The sequence below is a fragment of the Tiliqua scincoides genome, chromosome 8 (genome assembly GCF_035046505.1).
Source record: "Tiliqua scincoides isolate rTilSci1 chromosome 8, rTilSci1.hap2, whole genome shotgun sequence".
NCBI lineage: Eukaryota > Metazoa > Chordata > Lepidosauria > Squamata > Scincidae > Tiliqua > Tiliqua scincoides.
In genome coordinates this window covers 15,654,622-15,673,335 of record NC_089828.1, presented here as the reverse complement: position 1 = coordinate 15,673,335, position 18,714 = coordinate 15,654,622, and the positions used below count along the sequence as shown (strand labels likewise).

At 42.0% G+C, this 18,714-nt stretch overlaps 1 protein-coding gene across 4 annotated transcripts in view; it reads right to left on the bottom strand.

The window, feature by feature from the left end:
* Positions 1 to 18,714, bottom strand: part of MYO9A (myosin IXA) — a 163,181-nt gene that overhangs the window by 31,848 nt on the left and 112,619 nt on the right. For 3 of the 4 annotated variants that reach the window (XM_066634984.1, XM_066634981.1, XM_066634983.1), the window contains 7 exons: positions 17,039 to 17,149; positions 14,351 to 14,473; positions 13,563 to 13,712; positions 12,705 to 13,024; positions 10,410 to 12,101; positions 7,176 to 7,257; positions 6,187 to 6,402 (listed from right to left, as the gene is read on the bottom strand). In XM_066634984.1, the coding sequence (XP_066491081.1) occupies positions 6,187 to 6,402; positions 7,176 to 7,257; positions 10,410 to 12,101; positions 12,705 to 13,024; positions 13,563 to 13,712; positions 14,351 to 14,473; positions 17,039 to 17,149 (2,694 nt within the window). The remainder of the gene's footprint in view (positions 1 to 6,186; positions 6,403 to 7,175; positions 7,258 to 10,409; positions 12,102 to 12,704; positions 13,025 to 13,562; positions 13,713 to 14,350; positions 14,474 to 17,038; positions 17,150 to 18,714) is intronic. The other variant, XM_066634982.1, reaches the window with a different exon arrangement.

The following is an 18,714-nucleotide window of genomic DNA, read 5'->3' as shown; positions in this document are numbered from 1 at the left end:
GGTGAGACCGCGCATGGGATTTGACAAACTGATGGAGAGGCTATAGCTCAGGGACAGTGGAAATTCCATGACCAGAGATAATATGCTGAGAAATATAAGGACAAGTGTATGGTTTGATACAGTCGAATAAAGTATGAATTTTCACATGCAGACCTTATGTTAATCACTCTTACAATAAAAATTAGAACAAAAACAGATAGTATGCCACTGAATACCAGCTGATAGGAAGCAAACTCAGAAGAGGGCTATTACCTCCATGCCCTGGCTTTCCAAATGCATCTGGCTGGTCACTGCAGGGGACAGGATGCTAAACTAATCTTTGGGATTTTGGAGGTATACAAACCAAGCACACCTCCAATATACTTCAGAACAAAAGGGAAGTATTTAGGAAATGCTGGACAGGGGTTATAGATCAGAGACAGAGCACATGTTCTACATGCAGGGCGTGGAGAGACCCACCGAAAAGCATAAAGATTTAAGGAAAAAAATTCCCCTTTATAAGTTGTTTCGTTATTAAGTCCAAGTTTTCTAGTTCCTAACTCCAATTTATGAAAATATTATTATTTTAATATTAATATTATTATTAACAGTATTTATATACCGCTTTTCAACTAAAAGTTCACAAAGCGGTTTACAGAGAAAAATCAAATAACTAAATGGTTTCCTGTCCCAAAAGGGCTCACAATCTAAAAAGATGCAAAAGAATACCAGCAGATGGCCACTGGAACAGACACAGCTTTTCTGCAGCTGTGAAGGAGGTGGGTGGGGCAGCGTGAGGTGGGGAGGGAGTGTGAAACAGGGTGGGGGGAGGTGGGAGAAAAGGCTGGCTGGGCAGCAGCAGAGGTGCTGCATCTCATCAGCTCAGGGCACACTCCTGGCAGGCTTCAAACTGGGAGGGAAGAGTAAGTACAAGCAGCTCAGCACTTTCCTCTGCTTAGAAAAGAAGGAGCCAGCCTGCTCTTAGTGGGGGGGGGGTATCCAAATGCCCCAGCCTGCATTCCTCCGTCTTGCCTGGGGGGGGGGGGAACAGGGGTGGCATCTGTATGCTGGGGTGTATGTGTGTGAGCAGCCCCCATCTACTTTTGGGTGAGTTGTAATCTTGCTAGGTGTGGCTGCAATCCTTTCCACACTTTCCTGGGAGTAAGCCAACTTGACTCAAATGGGACTTACTTCTGAGTAGACCTACATAGGCTTGAATTCTGTGTCAGCTTAACCAAGGATCTTCACCTTTCTCTTTTTCCTCCCCCTTCAAAAAAGAAAAAGCCACTGTTGATGGCTTTGTCTCCAGAAATTGATTAAAAAAATATAAATACCAATTCCTTTTCAGTCATCACCCTTTTACCTCCTGCCTCCTTGGGGGGGGGGTACTCTGTTGGCTGCTATAGTAAGAGAAAAGGCACAATCCTAGCTAGGTCTACTCAGAAGTAAGTCCTATTGTGTTCAATGGGACTTACTCCCAGGAAAGTGAGGTTAGGATTGCAGCCAAACAGTCTTTAGGTCTCAGTTTGCATCAGTTTGCAATTAGTAGATACACACAAAACAAAGTCTTCCCCTCCCCCAGCAAATTCATCACTTCCCCCCCTTTCCAAAACCCTCCAGGGCATAATCCAAACTCAGGGTACAATCCTCACCATGTCTACTCAGTAGGAAGTCCTATTTTGTTCAATGGGGCTTACTCTCAGGTAAGTGTGGTTAGGATTGCAGCCTCAGAGTGCTGGTAGCTGTTTTTTTTTTTGTTTCTAGTGTATAATTATAACACCTTCACCCCCATTTTGGGGGTAACTGAGGTGAGGTGTTGTAATGGGGAGCTGTGGCCAATGGCTACAAGGATGAGGGGAGCCGTAAGCCAGAAACGTTTGAGAACCACTGACTTAAGGGAATAGATTAATTCAATTGTCAGGGGCTGGTTCAACACTTCAGCTCAAGCAGTATTGTTAATATACTCTTTTAGGATAATCTAAGATCATATCAGCAAAGCAAGACTTTTTATTTACACACACACACACAATGGCTAATGTTTTTATAGATTAGATTTTAAAATTTTTAAAGACATGAGATTGAGAAAACCTACATACCAGGTTGGCAAGGGTCAAACTAGGTGCAATTTCAATTATGTCATTGGTTCTGGCATGCCTGCATTATGGATGGAGAGGTGGATGCATAATTTAGTTGAGAACCATGATGGTGCAGGGAAGGGTTAAAGCTTCCTAAGAATTGCTAGGGTGGCATTTGATATTCACAAAGCCTCTCTCTTATCAAGTTTCATAATACATCACTACAACTCAGATTAATGGAACTTGTGTATGTACAGAAGATGTTGCAATAAGGGCTTTGGAGAAGTTTCTTTCACAAGACTAGACATATTTTCTTCAAAGTGAGAAGGTAAAATTTCAGAATTGCATTTCCCAAATCAGTCACTGAAGGTGTGCTATCTCCTTCTTGTCAGCTGTGCTTGGACCCCAGTATTCACCACTGGAAAGAAACCCTCACATCCACAGAAAGGAGGACTTTGCTATAGCTATGTGTGTTTTGCTGAGTATCTTCTTTAAAAAAAGAATAGCCTAGTGAAATTCTATTTGGGCAGGAGGTCTGGTCTAGAGGGTAGAGCCTCCGTCTGCCTGAAGATAACATCCACAAGGTCGCCAGTTCGAGGCCACCGGCACCGTGTGACCTTGAAGCAGCTGACAAGCTGAAGCCGAGCTAGTCCATCTGCTCTGAGTGTGGGAGGATGGAGGCCAAATGTGAAGCCAGATCGGAATGAAACACCTGAATGTAGTGGTTCTTGAAAGAAAGAACCTTCTTTCAATGGTAAAAATCCCTATTTAATAAGGGATTTAATAAGCCTGCCTATGTAAACCACCTTGAATAAAGTCTTGAATAAAGACCAAGAAAGGCAGTATATAAATACCTGTTGTTGTTATTATTATTATTAACTCCATGCTTGTGAGAGGGTGAACTACAACCTCTGCACGCACTGCTCTATATACAAGTGACAGTAGTAGTGGTTTTTTAATATTCCAGTTTCTCTACATGTCAAAGATGATTTGGCAGCTCCACTTCTGTGAAGACAAAGCATCCTGCAACCACCTCTCTCTGCATAAGCATTTGATAGAACACAGGTTTAGCTGTGTTACATGCCACAGAAGGTGTAGCATTTTCTATCTAAATTCGAGATTTTCGAATGTGCTTGCCAAGTAAATATTTTGCAACTGGAAAAGACTGTCATTCTGCTGTAAAACAGAATATTCAATATTCAAAACAATATTCAGTGCAATGAAGAATATTGTCAACTTAAAAATTGAGAGCATTTATATTTAGGTATACCATTGCTTAGAGCAGCCATTTTCAACCACTGTGCCGTGGCACACTGGTGTGCTGCGAGTGGTCCACAGGTGTGCCACAGGAATTTGGTGGAAGGTCATTTATTAATAGGGCCAATGGGAGATGTAAGCCCCCATTGGCAGCAAGGTGTGCCTTGTCAATTGTCAAAAACCTGGTGGTGTGCCTTGACCATTTTTAGTGCCTTGTCAGTGTGCCGTGAGATGAAAAAGGTTGAAAATCACTGGCTTAGAGCCTGGCAACAAGGATAGAATAGATGCTTAGTCCTTTTGCACAGCGGGAGACAGGTTGCCCTACTCCACCTAGCTCCAGCACATCCAGGGGCCACGTGAGCCAGAAATAGAAGAAATGCTGCTTCATCAGAATTAAAGCAAAAAAATCTGTGCCATGCCCAAGATTACATATTGGTTGAGGACATCAAAGCAACGTTAAACTGGGAAAGCATCAGCTTCCAGGGCATTTGTTCACTAACAACCGGAATGTAAGAGATAATCTATTTTAGTTTTTCTCATGAAAATAATCAACTCTATAAGTAAAGTATTCAAAGCCTTACTGTCCTGACTGGTACTGAAAGCTCAAGATAAATACCCTACACGCTTGTGCACTCAACAATACACAGTGATGTCACCTCCTATAACTGCTATTATGCTGCAAGTTGCTTTATTACTTGATTAAACAGTCTCTGCAAAGGTGAGCTGCCACCACCTAAACACTAATGAGTTGCTGGAAAATTTATCACTTTAGCACAATATACATCCTATTCCATGCAGCCAGGATAGGAAGACAAAGTGCTTCTGAGATGCAAAATGTCAAAAACTACCCTCTCCAGGAAAGCAGTCTTAGATTAAGTTCTGAAATATAAAATACACACAGGAAAAATTCACATATCCAAGTATATATTTATACAGTATTCATATATAACAATGGGCATGTAATTTAGCATAAGCTAAAAAGCAGAGCTTGATTGTGTAAGCAGTTACCCCAAAGGAGGGGTGCCAATCTTCCAGTGAAAGAACCAGTGATGGAGGAGAGAGGATGTGAGGTGAGATAAGGTCTAGGACTACTTGCATGCAAATGATACCTGTTAAAAAGGTGGCAGCAGAATCAGAGTATTCTGAAAAAGTGGCGAGAATGAGACTCCTTCCAAAGATAGAGTGCTCTAAGCATACAGTGAGTCCAGCACCCATTGTACCTCAGCAGAAATTCCCAGTGTGAAAGGTTTTACTGAGAGTGGAACTAGTGCACTGTAATATGGTAAACCTCCATGAACACAGCACTTTCCTGTCCAGATGGGGAAAAGACTTAAAACTCCTTACCCAATATGTCTCACTAGGCTCATAATCTCTGTCCAAAAGAGCTCTAAAGCCATCACAAGTAGGGTCTATTCAATTATGAATCATAACCAGCTTCTTTGAGGTGAATAGCAACATGGGATTCCCAACATTTTTGAAGTGGATTGCAAGTCTCTCTGAGAAAGACAATCCCTGGGGAAGGATGAACCATTCTTCAGTTTGAAGTGTGTATTCAGTAGAAGAGGGAAATGGACCCCCATTCTACCAGCTGTGTATCCCTGTTCAGTTTTGACTTCTGACCCTCCTGTTTACCTTCTCAAAACTAAGTATTGTCTCCATTATCTATAAAAAAATTAAGGCATCAAATTGTAGATCACCCAAGATTCCAGAACAGCCACATTAAATTTATTTAAGCAAAACAAAACAATGTTTGATTAAGGATTCCTGTCAGGCACACCTGTAAATAACTGCATACTTGTTCATGAGCTTAAGGGGCTGGGGCTTAAGGGGAAGGGGCTGGCGACAAACTAAACCTTGGCAGTGAAAATTCAAAAGAGTACGCTTTAGGTTAGAGACAGTCCATTAGACCTGACTGCAATCCAAAGCTCCAGATTCTCCCCAGGAGGCCTACATCACTCAATGTCTTGAGGGCTAGTTAATGTCTGAGCACTAGAAAACTGAGAAGCATTCACTGGTATTTGCATACAGACAATGCCATTCACAGTTTTAAAACAATGCTAAACTAAAACCCTATTCAATTCCAGATTGTGCACTTGGAGGTCTGTAGGCATGTTGGAGAACCTTTCCTCACTTTGCACTCTGTATGCAGAATGCACTTCCTATTTGGAAAATAGCAAGGAACTGTGGATGTGTATTTTAGAACACAGACACCTTTGCTTTCTTGTTCAGAAAACGAAACTCCTGCTAAATGATAGGACTCTATTACTTACAAAATGGCCCCACCTGCTGCAGGAGCTGCTAATAATTAGGACACCTATTATTATTAAGTTGCTGTTAATAATATTAGCAATGTTTTCGGTAAGAATTACAATGTATATTTACAGGTAATGTAATTCATTGTTCTACTTTTATATTTTGTTTTGTTAATTTCATTCTGCTGTACAGCAAACATTTCGGACCATAGTCTGAAACTGACCCTCACATCCTTCAAGTGGCAGATCCCCCTTGCTTACCCAAACTTTTAAAGTTAAGTTTGCTTTAATGTTGAGGCTATTTTATTTTGCTTTTCTGCTTTTATTAATATTTTATAATTTGCTTTTTCGTTTGCAAGTCACCTTGGGAGATGTAGAACAGGATATAAAACATAACTAACTGCTCCATATATCAGAAGGTATGTTTATTGAGACCGTTCTAAGATAACTCCAGTGCTTCTTAACACAGGTAGGACTCAACATGATAATATTCGTGACTGTGTTCTCAGAGGTTGCCCACCTACAGTACTTCTACAAGGTGGAGAAAGAGCAGTGGAAGGTGTCAGTACAGCTAAGGGTTAGCCAAGAAATGCTTCGGCACAACTGCTCGTTGGAAAAATTACCATTTCAGAATCACTGTGACAGGGGTGCCCAAGTCTGGCTGCACACCCAGACGCAGAGGAAGGAGGTTGGTCAAGAGGGGGAAGGAATTCAAAAGCATCATCACAATCCTCTTCCTCCGAATCCCCCTCCCAATCCGCAAAAGCACCTCTAGTCAAGAAATCGGAGCGGGTCCGTGCCATTCGGACCTTCTTTTTATGGACCGGTCTGGCAACCTGCTTGATACCAAATGATAAAACAGATAACATGAAAATGTTTTAAACAAACAAACCAAAACTAAAAAGGGCAATTCAGCTGGAGTCTGATGCCAGAGGACATGCAACCTTAAGAATGTTTAAAATAATGCCTATTGCCTAATCCAAATTTTTTTTATGCAATTCCAATTTTTGCTTAGTAAACTAAATAACAAAAGTGATAGTGCAAAGGAAATGCACTGTATAAGATGCTGATAAAAATAAGGATGAATACACAAAGACCTAGAAAGCTTACCTTTGGCACAGCTTATCTGAGAGGCCAAATTGTGACAGGTCACTGGCCTAGCTAGCCCTTTCTAAGGTGATGGACCATTGTCAGGGCTGTACCCACTTCAGACTACTGTTGGTGCTCATATGATGCAATGTTTTTTGCACAAAAAAATTCCACTGAACTTGGAAAACAAGCAGCTCATGCAAAAAACTAGCATTCGCCCTGTGCAGTGGGGCGTATATGTCTCTCTGTGTTGTAGATCATTCTATCAAGGCAAGTCCCTCATCTGCAAACTGCAGTGGCACAGCCCAGAAACAGGTCTACTACCTCAGTGAGAACTAGACCAATGTTACATTCCTGCACAGCTGTTAAAGTAGCACTATCTTAAATACTGCAACAGCTTTCTACTAGTAAAATCTTGGGTTTTGCCCACACATCTTCTCATATCACCAATAACCACTTCTCACAATTCTGGAAGACAACCAACAGAATCAAATATTTTACCTCAGAAAAAGTGGAGGCTTACCTCACCCCTGCTCAGCCCAGAAACCCTTAATGGCTTTTTATTTTCTTCTTTTGGAAGTAAATGATGTGCTGAAGATTCTTTACTGAAAGTAAAAAACACCAGTTCAGAAAGAACATAAGAACATCCCCACTGGATCAGGCCATAGGCCCATCTAGTCCAGCTTCCTGTATCTCACAGCGGCCCACCAAATGCCCCAGGGAGCACACCAGATAACAAGAGACCTCATTCTGGTGCCCTCCCATGCATCTGGCATTCTGACATAGCCCATTTCTAAAATCAGGAGGCTGCACAAACCTATTATGGCTTGTAACTCATAATGGATTTTTCCTCCAGAAACTTGTCCAATTCCCTTTTAAAGGTGTCCAGGCCAGAAGCCATCACCACATTCTGTGGCAAGGAGTTCGACAGACCAACCACACGCTGAGTAAAGAAATATTTTCTTTTGTCTGTTCTAGCTCTCCAAACACTCAATTTTAGTGGATGTCCCCTGGTTCTGGTGTTATGTGAGAGTGTAAAGAGCATCTCTCTATCCACTCTGTCCATCCCCTGCATAATTTTGTATGTCTCAATCATGTCCCCCCTCAGGCATCTCTTTTCTAGGCTGAAGAGGCCCAAACGCCATAGCCTTTCCTCATAAGGAAGGTCCCTTTTGCACCTTTTCCATTTCCACTATGTCTTTTTTGAGATGCGGTGACCAGAACTGGACACAATACTCCAGGTGTGGCTTTACCATCGATTTGTACAACGGCATTATAATATTAGCCGTTTTTTCTCAATACTTTTTCTAATTATCTCAAGCATAGAATTGGCCTTCTTCACTGCCGCCTCACATTGGGTCGACACTTTCATCGACCTGTCCACCACCACCCCAAGATCTCTCTCCTGATCTGTCACAGACAGCTCAGAACCCATCAACCTATATGTGAAGTTTTGATTTTTTGCCCCAATGTGCATGACTTTACACTTACTGACATTGAAGCTGCCCATTCTGCCATTTTGCTGCCCATTCTGCCAGTTTGGAGAGATCCTTCTGGAGCTCCTCACAGTCACTTCTGGTCTTCACCACTCGGAAAAGTTTGGTGTCGTCTGCAAACTTAGCCACCTCACTGCTCCAGGTCATTTATGAAGAGGTTGAAAAGCACCAGTCCCAGGACAGATCCCTGGGGCACACCGCTTTTCACCTCTCTCCATTGTGAAAATTGCTCATTGACACCCACTCTCTGTCACCTGGTCTTCAACCAGTTCTCAATCCATGAGAGGACCTGTCCTCTAATTCCCTGACTGTGGAGTTTTTTTAGTAGCCTTTGGTGAGGGACCGTGTCAAATGCCTTCTGAAAGTCCAGATATACAATGTCTACGGGTTCTCCCGCATCCACATGCCTGTTGACATTTTCAAAGAATTCTATAAGGTTCGTGAGGCAAGACTTACCCTTACAGAAGCCATGCTGATTCTCCCTCAGCAAGACCTGTTCATCTATGTGTTTTGAGATTCTATCTTTGATGAGGCATTCCACCATCTTACCTGGTATAGATGTAAATGGACCCACAACAGGTTCCATATACCCATCTAAATGCATAGTTTTTGGGCACATCATGTCACCAACTGTAATCCTGGACGACATGGTCCAACTGGCAGACAGTTATATGTGACATTCATTGGTCATAGGCAAAAGCATTTGTCCCCAGAAGCACCAGCATGATCTTATATACAAGTACTTTCCAGACTCCCCCTCATGCGCTGCAGTCCAAGATATAACTGGCAACAGCAGTTACTTCTGGGTTGGGAAGCCAGATGTGATGCAACAAACAATGATAAGAGGTTCAGGGCGGGTGGTCTTTTTTAAGCAAGCAAGAACCATGTGCTTAAGCTCTGCCCATCAAGCCTAGCCTCCCACTACTGCTTTGCAGCTTCGCCATCTCACTGCCTGGTGGTGGGTATCCTGCATTGCCCCTGTGCCCTCATTACGTCACCCCTGGGAGCCGCATCTTACAGACTGGAGACCTCTGCCATATACCATCATGATAATTCTATTCCCTTCAAATATCTTCACATGAGAATATTACTTCTTTGGAGTATAGAACTCTATAAGAACTCACTAAGAGTTTTATAAAGGAAGCTCTCACATGTGCAAAGCAACATTACTGCTATAGCTCAAGAGCATCTAGACTGCATTACAGGGAACCCTCAATTTGACAGACTAATATGAGAAGAGGTGTCTATTAATGCTAAAACTCTATTAAATCTGGATACCCTCTCCCTCTATTAGTCCATTACCCCCTATGTTAGAAAGCTCTGTCAGGGCTTCTGCTCTGCTGCCCACCAAGGTGTTCTAGGAATACCCTGGTGGAGAGAGGAGCAGCAGAGCTGATGGAGTTCTAAGTATTAGTTGGGAGGGGGTTCCACTTACTTCCTGAGGAACTCTCCATTCCTTCAGTGCTCCGCTGAAGGATAAAATGGAGAGCAGCAGCTTCACCACCAGATCTAGAAGGTAGGTAAGCTGCCCCCAGCACGTTCCAACACTTAATTACCTTACAGAGCTCCTTTGGCATTGCTGAGGGAAGTCTGTAAGGTAGGGTTTAATGGAACTCAGAAGCTGTCTGTTATTTCTGATATCCATTGAATTTAAGATTTTCTGTAATGCATACCCAGTACTCATGTGACCCCCACCCCCCAGGCTTAAAAATCAGTAGCCAGGCCCCAACATGAAACTAGTACAGCAACAACAAGGATGGACATGATCCAAAGAAAGGTAATAGCATCTTAAAGTACAGTTTTTGTTATAAATTTACATTACTTCTAACTGGGCAAAGAAGCACATTTGGTTCCCCGTAAAATTGGGCAACTGGGCAAAGAAGCACATTTGGTTCCCCATAAAATTTGGCAGAGGGTATAGCAATGTTCCCCCATCCATCTCAGCATAGCATTTTTTCCAGTGGTGGTTTGCTGGTATCTCTTTTGCATTTTATAGATTATAAGTTCCTTGAGACAGGGTTCCCCTTTTGCTCTGTAAACCGCTTTGTGAACATTTTCTGCTGAAAAGCAGTATATTAAAATATATTTAAAAATAGTAAACATTTCAGCATTCATGCCAATTGAATGTATAACAACAGCATTTTCCTTTTCTGTGGTTATGCTGGAGATACTGTGAGAATCTTCCATCCCACCTTTAATTCCAAGACATTAACAGTTTCACATTACATATTGTAAAGGAAATACCCCAATATTGTACTCACTTCATGCCTATATGACTGTCCTTTGGGTTAAAGAAAATGGAACCAGTTCTGATCTCACCAGAAGTGCTTTCAGTGCCCTGGCTAGGAATTCGAGGCAACCTAAAACGCTCTTTTCTTGCTGGTTGCTTGCTCAAACCTTCTTGAGATTCAGCAGCCATTTGTGAATTCAATTTATCTAATCCAGCAGATTCCTGGGCAATCTGAGCAGGAACTTCGTTTCGTTCCAGGATCATGATGATTGTCCTTTCCTTCTGGGACAACTGATGAGTAGATGGGCCTCCTTTATTTGAAACTGTAAGACCTTTAATATCCACTGATGAGGTGCATTCTGCACTTGTTGCAAGACCATGCTCCCCTTTGTTCTGAGGATTCACAATAATGAGAGAATGAGGCCGGTCCGTTTTCTTTGGTGACCTGAGTGGAGTTCCTTGTGAGGACTCTCTGATCTTGTTCTGTTCATTTTCTTGTCTCTCAAACTGTTCAAAAGCTTTGCGTTGCTTCTCCAAAATTTCCTTCTCATGCCGAATCTGCTCCATCATTTGTTTCTCATTCTGCAGTTGCTTTTGTTTTTGGCGTTCTTCCTTCTCCACATTCAGCTTTTCCAACCTTTTGATCACCAAGTCTGAAGGTAGCTCTTGTGAAGCAGCAAAAAACGAGCCCTCTTCTCCACTAACAGGAAGCTGACATTCCCCATGCAATTCAGCTCTGCCCTGGCTCTGCCCTGGTTTTTCCAATTCAGTGCTCTGCTTGGCTTCCAGGAACAAAGGCTTGCTTTCTGCAGCCATTCGTTTGTTCCTCAGGTTATTCTCCATCACTGAATGACCAGCTTTTGCACTGTCCTGTGGTGGTAGGTAAAAAGTAGGCAGACTACTTGAAATCAGAGGCTCTCTTGGGTGCATGTTATAGATGATGCTATGGGAATCACCAGCCAATCGCTCTTTAGCAGCAAGGCATTCTGGCAGTTCGGAACTAGAAATTGACCTTTTCCTATCTGATACAACTCTATTTACATCAGCAAGAAGGATAGGCATGCCTTGCCCATCATCCAATTTAGGGCTATTTGGTAATGGGTCTCTGGGAACAGATTGTATATTGTGCTCTTGAGGCAATGCAGATTCCTGTTTGCTCTTCTGCATTTCCTCATGGTCCAGCATCTCAAGACTTCCTTGAGAGCTCTCACTCTCTGGAGTTCCCTGGGGAGACCGCATGCCTTCAGAAACCAAATCTGGGGACCACTGACGCTCCTCAGAGGGAGACACTCCACCAGTGGACCGGACTTTAAGCAACTCTAGACTGAAGATGGCTTGTTCTAATTCACGCATTCGCCGGCTCTCTCGCTTTGCACGGACTCCTTTTTTCTGGTTGAGGTCTTCCAGTGACTTGGGTCTCTCTCTCACAACAACTTGCTCTTCCATGCTCACTCCACTCTGGCTGTTAGCTCTTTCATGGTGCTTGTACAATAAAATCCCAGAATTATCCGAGGGATCAAACTGACCTCTCTTATTTTCTATCACCAATTTATGCTCTTCAACAGCTCTTACTCTCTCTTCAAATGAACGATCTTCCCATTCAGAAGGGTCAGAACCCTTAATATCTAGACCAGCCTCTGGCTCCAGTTGATCCTTTCCTTTAATCGCTGGTCCATTTCCCAATGGTGGTACTTTTAATCTTTGCTCTTTTAAAGTTTGAAACCTTTAAAAAAGAGAATTTGAATTTATTCTTACAGATTTGACAAGTTTCTCTTCATTGCAATTCCCTTTCCCCTCCAGGCCAATTCCTCCAAAACAGTTCATACATGAAGCTTTTTGTGCATTTTCTCTGCTTCTGCTGAAACAAGCAAGACCTACAGGTTTCCAAGTGAGTATATTCCATCACTGGTGGAACAACCACTTCTTCAAGCATCACAGAAGGGCTGTACATCACTACAAAATAAGTTTAACTGATGCAATTCTGTATTTAAATTTTCAGTTCTGCTCTATTAGCCAATGTGTTTAGCAGATCAGAAACAGTTATTGGAGGGAAGGGAATCCCTGACAGTGGACTCTTTTAGAGCTACTGACAGAACACATGTATGAAATAAGCCCTGCTTCCACTCAAGCCCTCTCAAACAGTGATCTTCCTTAAGGAAGACATATTAGATTTTATGCACAGCAGGATCTAGGCTATGTTAAAATAGTTGTCTGTTTCCATTCAATTAAAGAAAACCCTTCCTTCAGCAACTATATCTCAGTAGTTCCCAAGGTCTTGCTTTATTTAGAAACATACCTGTCTTTCTATGAAAGTTACAAAGCTTACCTTTGACGTGCTTTGTATCCTCTGTATGCTGCTTGCAACAAAATTACTTTGTTTCTCTTGGTCCTGTAGAGATTCCTAGTGTGGTAGCTTCGCCATTTTGCCTGGACAGTGATAGCTGCAGCATGCCTACGTCTCAAGCACTCTCGCCAGCGGCTCTGAATAATGAAGCCTGCAGTCCGTATCTGCTGGAACCTTCGTCTTGCTACATAGCCTCGCCAGTAGGACTGAAGAACAACTGCTGCTTTGCCTATAAAGATGGAATCATTCAGGGTTTCTTCTGCTTCCACTTGTTTTCTTCTTTGATAAACCCGCCAGTAGCTCTACAGGGAATGGAAAAAAGTGAATATATTTTCCAGTACTCCATCCTTTGCTGGATTTCTTTTTAAAAATCCATGAAAACCATACCAAATTAATGTCTGGAAGCATCACCACTATCAACATTTAACTGATATTGAAAACCCAAACAAACCATTCCTTTTTCTTAATGGGGGATCTAACGCCATTTAGACCTACCCCTTGTTCAAAATAAATAAAAACAAGGCCTTAATTTTCTGATTGAGGCACAAGCACTGTTAAAGCTTTTATCTTGAGCAGTGCTAACAGTGCACAAAATTAAACTGAATGGAGTTACGCTTTAATTGCTGACCTATACAAGCACTTTATATTGTGGGGTAAAAATGGAGAAAGGGCATGAAGAAAAGTTACGTATTAGTGCCTCAAGATAGTAATTTGTGAAAGAGAATACAAATATAAATATATTTGAGAATGCATGTTTGTCTCATGTACCATCAGACACAGACTTTGGCAACTAAATTAATACATGTCAAAGTCAACAAAAAGCATCTTACTGACACCCACCTGTATGATGATAGCTGCCTGCCGTAAGTTCAGGAACTGCCTTCTATAAAGCATAGCACGGAACCAGCTCTGCAGTAAGGTGATCCTCCTCAACACCTCACGGTGCAGTAGGCCCTGTAAAACCTGACGCTCCTGCTCCTTCATGAAAACCTAACACAATACGGAGAGCAATAAGAAATGCATATTAGTCAAAACTGGATTAATCCCACTTCCTAAATATTCTGCCATAGCAATCTTGGCAACTCGGTGCTTTGGAGGATTTCAAGCAAAATGCCTCCAAATGTTGGTAGAATTCAACCTCTCTGAACATACATGGAGAAATCAGTTTGAGTTCTATCCTCAGGCTAAAGAAAACTAACATCAATGGCTTGCAGGTTCAACTTTTGAACCTGCCTTGTCCTAAGAGAAAAGCACAGTCAAAATAGTAATATTGATTATCAAATATACACTGAACACAAAACTTTAAGAATGAGCCCTAATTATGGTCACTTTTATCAGGCGATAACCATCTCCCAAGGCAGAAAAGTCCAAACACTAGTCAGAGAGTTCAATATTAACTGAAAAAGGGGTTGTCTCCCCCTAGCATCTGGGACATTACTCTTGCACGGGGGGGGGGGGGGCAGCACATGAGCAACCTTTTTCTGGCTCCAACAAACATTGTCTCAGGGAAGATGGACCTCAGTTCCAACAGCAAGTCATACCTATAAGTGATACCTTGTGTGCACACACATGTTCAAGGAAGTTTCTTTTAATTTTGTGTCAGGGTACAAAATATGACTGTAACTTACCATTGTTCTCCCAACTTGATAATTCTCAGGATTGGTCTTTGTTTTCCTGAAGAAATCTTGGATGTTTAGCTTAGATGGAATAGTGTCTCGTGGCAGAAGAACATGGAAATGGTCTACAAAGTCCTGGAAAATTAGACACCCTGAACTCAGTTAAGTTATAAGCACAGATTTTATCAATTTATTAGAAAAAGCACACATTGTTCAAAGGTATCTATGAAAAGGCATCTGAACAGACAAATCTAGAAGAATGGTTGCTGCAGAATCCACAAGCTTTGATGCCTATTATAGTCTTAGCTCTTGGGCCCATATGACAGAATTAACAAGGCACTCGCAGGGACAACCATGCATTTTCTTGGGACTCATTGTCCCCCATCCCTCGGCAGATGGACAAAAGAAATATTATGCCAGAATGTAAAGTGTCCATAAAGACCTCTCTCCATCATAATGTGGACATCATGTTCCAACAAGATTTTTCATTTGCTCGAAGGTAGTAAAATATGTCATATTTTGCCTGTTATACAGTAGCATCTCTATGTAAATGGAACATGAGATTCTGCAACAGATTAATTCTATTCTTCACAGATTAATTCTATTCTTCAAGCTGTTAAACTAAAACTGCAGTGTGATTTACAATACAGATCTTTTCAGAAAATAACTAAGGGAAGATCAAAATTTTGCTTTGGGGGGGGAGCTTGACAGAATTTATGAAATTTAAAAAGGCTTCACATATTCCATAAAAATAAATACACATTTTGTTAATGCAATAGCTTCATATCCTGCCTCATCAAGCTATTTTGAGATGGTTTGTAATCCTAAACAAAAATTGAAAAACCTGATCAAAACAAAGGCATAAAAGCACACACATAAGGATAAGAACAGCAGCATGGAGGACACATGTCTAATTATTTTTCATCACGGGTGATTCGTGGCTCCAGGAAAACCCAAAAAAACTAAGATAGATGAAAAACAAAAAATAGAGAAGGAATTATATTTTATATTTTTCTGGCACAAGCAACAATGTGAAAGTAGCCTTATGGTCAAACTGCATATTTTGTTAAATCTGTAGTCTAGCTCTGCAGATTTGATTTTGGAATTAAATGGGAGTGCAGCCAAGTTCAGGGGGACAATGACAACACACATAATCAGGACTGGGACTTTGGTCCATTGAAGTATTTTACACTTTTCTACCATGGTCCTGAGGTAGATCATATCCCTAAAGTTGTTATTTGGCCAGCAAAGGATGCTTCCATTAGTATCAGTGGATGCTTTCCTACAAGGCCAACAACAGCTCTGAGGCATGACTTACTGGGGCATAGCATCCTCATGTCAATTTAATCTTTTACAAAGCAAACATTATGGCCCCAATTGTGAATTTAATGTAACGTGTCATCTGATTCTTAACCTACAGGTTGAGTGAACTTTGATTATGAAAAAAAGACTACATCTTGCATTGCAGGGCTCATTCCCTGAACAAGACCTTTATAGAAAAGAATAGGATGAAAGTGGAGGTTTCCACAATAAGCAAGTCTTTGACAGTCTGAAAATTACTTTATGTGCCAAGCTTAGATCACACATTGCAGAACAGTGCATAGCTCTTCCTATGGCTAACTTGCTCCAAGCAGCTCAAAGCTGCAATAAGGGTAGCAGGGACAGCTGAAGAACCTTGTCGCCCAGTACCCCCCTTTGTTGCCACCAACTTCCAAGAGAGCAGAGCCAGGAAGCACAGCAGCTGGACATCAAGTTGGGTGAGGTAGCCTGCCCCCACAGTGCAGCCCGATATTTTCAGTCTGAGCAGAAATCTGCTCACTTATTTTAGAGGAGGCTAGCTTCCCATGGCAAATGCTGCTTCACCAGGTCTTTGGTACTAGTAGGACAATTATGGAAAGAATGCAATATGCCACAGTCTCCCCAGTGACTCTGATAGCCATTACCTCTGAGAATTGCAAAGACTGAAAGCTGCTGTTCAGAACAGCAGCAGTAGCAGCATCAGGAACTGTGCATGGACTGGGGAGAAATTCTGCCCCCAATGATACCACTTTGCTACCGCCACCTTTGGAGGAACTGAATCAGGAGCCACATGATATTCATTTAGTACCATTGACAGCATTTAATAGTCCCAAATCCATAACCAGGAGGGCAATATCTTCCTCCTTTAAAACTGATTGTTTAAGTGAATCATTTTGAGAATGATTATATGTGAAAAGCATTAGGGAAAATATTGTAAAATAAATACTGAAAAGAAATTAATGCAATCAACATCTGTAATGAAAATATGGAAACCTCTCCGATAAAATACAAGTATTGATTTGAGGATGAGCTCTGAAAATGTAATTTCATATACACCCTTCTCACAAATTTTCCAGCACCTTGTTTTTGAGAGTCACAGTATTTGAGTTTCCCTCCACCTTCATTCATTTGGACTACATCTCAATCCGCAGCAAGCAACTTTACAAAAAGGACAGGTGCAGCACACAAAACATGCCCAACAGAGCTCTATATGCTTGTAAGCACAAAACTGGCAGAAGAAACAATCATTTCTAGCTCCTAGGTCCAGCAGCACCCTTCATACATTATATTTTGTACCTTCACCAACATTTTTTTAAAAAGCGTTCCCCTCCTGACTAGGCAAGCTGCCTTCAAGGCAATGTGTGAACTATTTTTAGGAGAAATGAACAAATATAATCTAACCTGGAAAGAATATTTGCAGCTGTATCCCGACTGCCGAATATGCACTGTCTCCAGCATTCCTGTGTACCGCAGCTGCCTAAGAACCAGGTTGTCACTGAATCTCAGGGGAAGCTGAAAAAAACAGAACACACAAGGGCCAACCAGCTGAATGCTCACTGCAAGGTCATCCAACAAAGATGTATATGATGATTTGAACAAGTTCTCCTGATAGTTATGGGACTTGTGCACAGGGTTTTCAGAACAGATTCCTTCTCAGTTGCATTGTTCCAGCTTGTTTCCCCCTAGTTTCACAGACATGCTGTTTCCACCCCACCACATGCAAATTCCACATCCCTTTTCAGACCTAACAGTGCTGCCATGTTTTGTCTTTACCAATGTGAACACTAATCATAATCAATCTATAGCTTGTAATAGGTTTGCAAAATTCAGATAAGACTTGCCACAATTAGAGTTAAATATCTGTGTACACATAGCACTGCACCAGAACTCCAAAAGGGAAGAGGAAGATAGGAAGAAATCAGCAAATGGGGGGAGGGGGAGAGATGACACTGCAGCATGGAAGTCTATGGTATGTTTCCAGTCTTCTAGCTCACTGGTTCCCAAGCTGGGGTACGTGTACCCCCAGGGGTATTTGCCAGGATCTTTAGGAGTACTTGAAAAAGAATTGAATAATGGCAGAAAAAGGCAGGTCTGTATTAGAATGCCTTGTAGGGCTGGCATTAGAATGCCTTGTGGGGCTAATGTGAGGGGTACAACTTATGGAAATAGGTTGCCAAGGGGTATGCAACTGAAAAAATGTTGGGAACCACTGTTCTAGCTAGATTGGAACACGGTTTTTCTCTCTGTTATCAATCAGGCAGTCACTCATTGTGTGGGCTCAGAGAAAGATTTTGACAGACCAGATGAAGCCTGAGGCTCTTATGTTGTCTGTCTGTTCTGATCTGGGTACAGTTTTTGCCAGTACCGAGTCACAAGAAATTGCTAACAAGCACAAAATGTTATTCATAATGAGATAGATAAGACTATTTTAAACAACTGATTAAAAGCAAGATGATGATTTTAAACAGCCTTAACTATGAAGGAATGAAATTAAACCTTTCCTGATCAGAAGCAGAAGCTTCTGCTTGAGTTACGGCCCAATTCTATGAAGGCCTTGCATTCTGGCAGTGCAAGGTTCTTTACAGCCATTGCAAAACGTAACATGCCATTCAATATGGTCGACCCACTGCCATGTGCCAGTGGCCTGGACAGAAACTCCAGTGCTAGTAAGTCAGAGTGGGAGACAGGAGAGAGGTGGGGTGAGTCGATGAAATGGGGCAGGGAGGTTGAGAAGAATGGGGCTGGGAGGTAGGTTGATATAGACTGGGAATGGGGCAGTATCAGCGGCAGTGGTGCCACCAATCCTAGCCTTGAACTGCTTCCAGGGTCCACTTGAACTTGAACTCCACTTTAAATTGCTGGCACAGGTCTGAGCAGAGCCAATCAGAGGGCAGAGGCTTACTCCCAGGTAAAGGAACAAACGTTCCCTTAACCCAGAGAACAGCTCCAGGACTGCATTCCCTTCAGGATTCAGGGTATGCTTAGTGGTATGGCTGCATTGTTGGTAGGGGGCTTGATATAATCTAACTGTTAAGTCATTCAGTTGATCCAAAGCCGTTTGATATACTGTATATAGA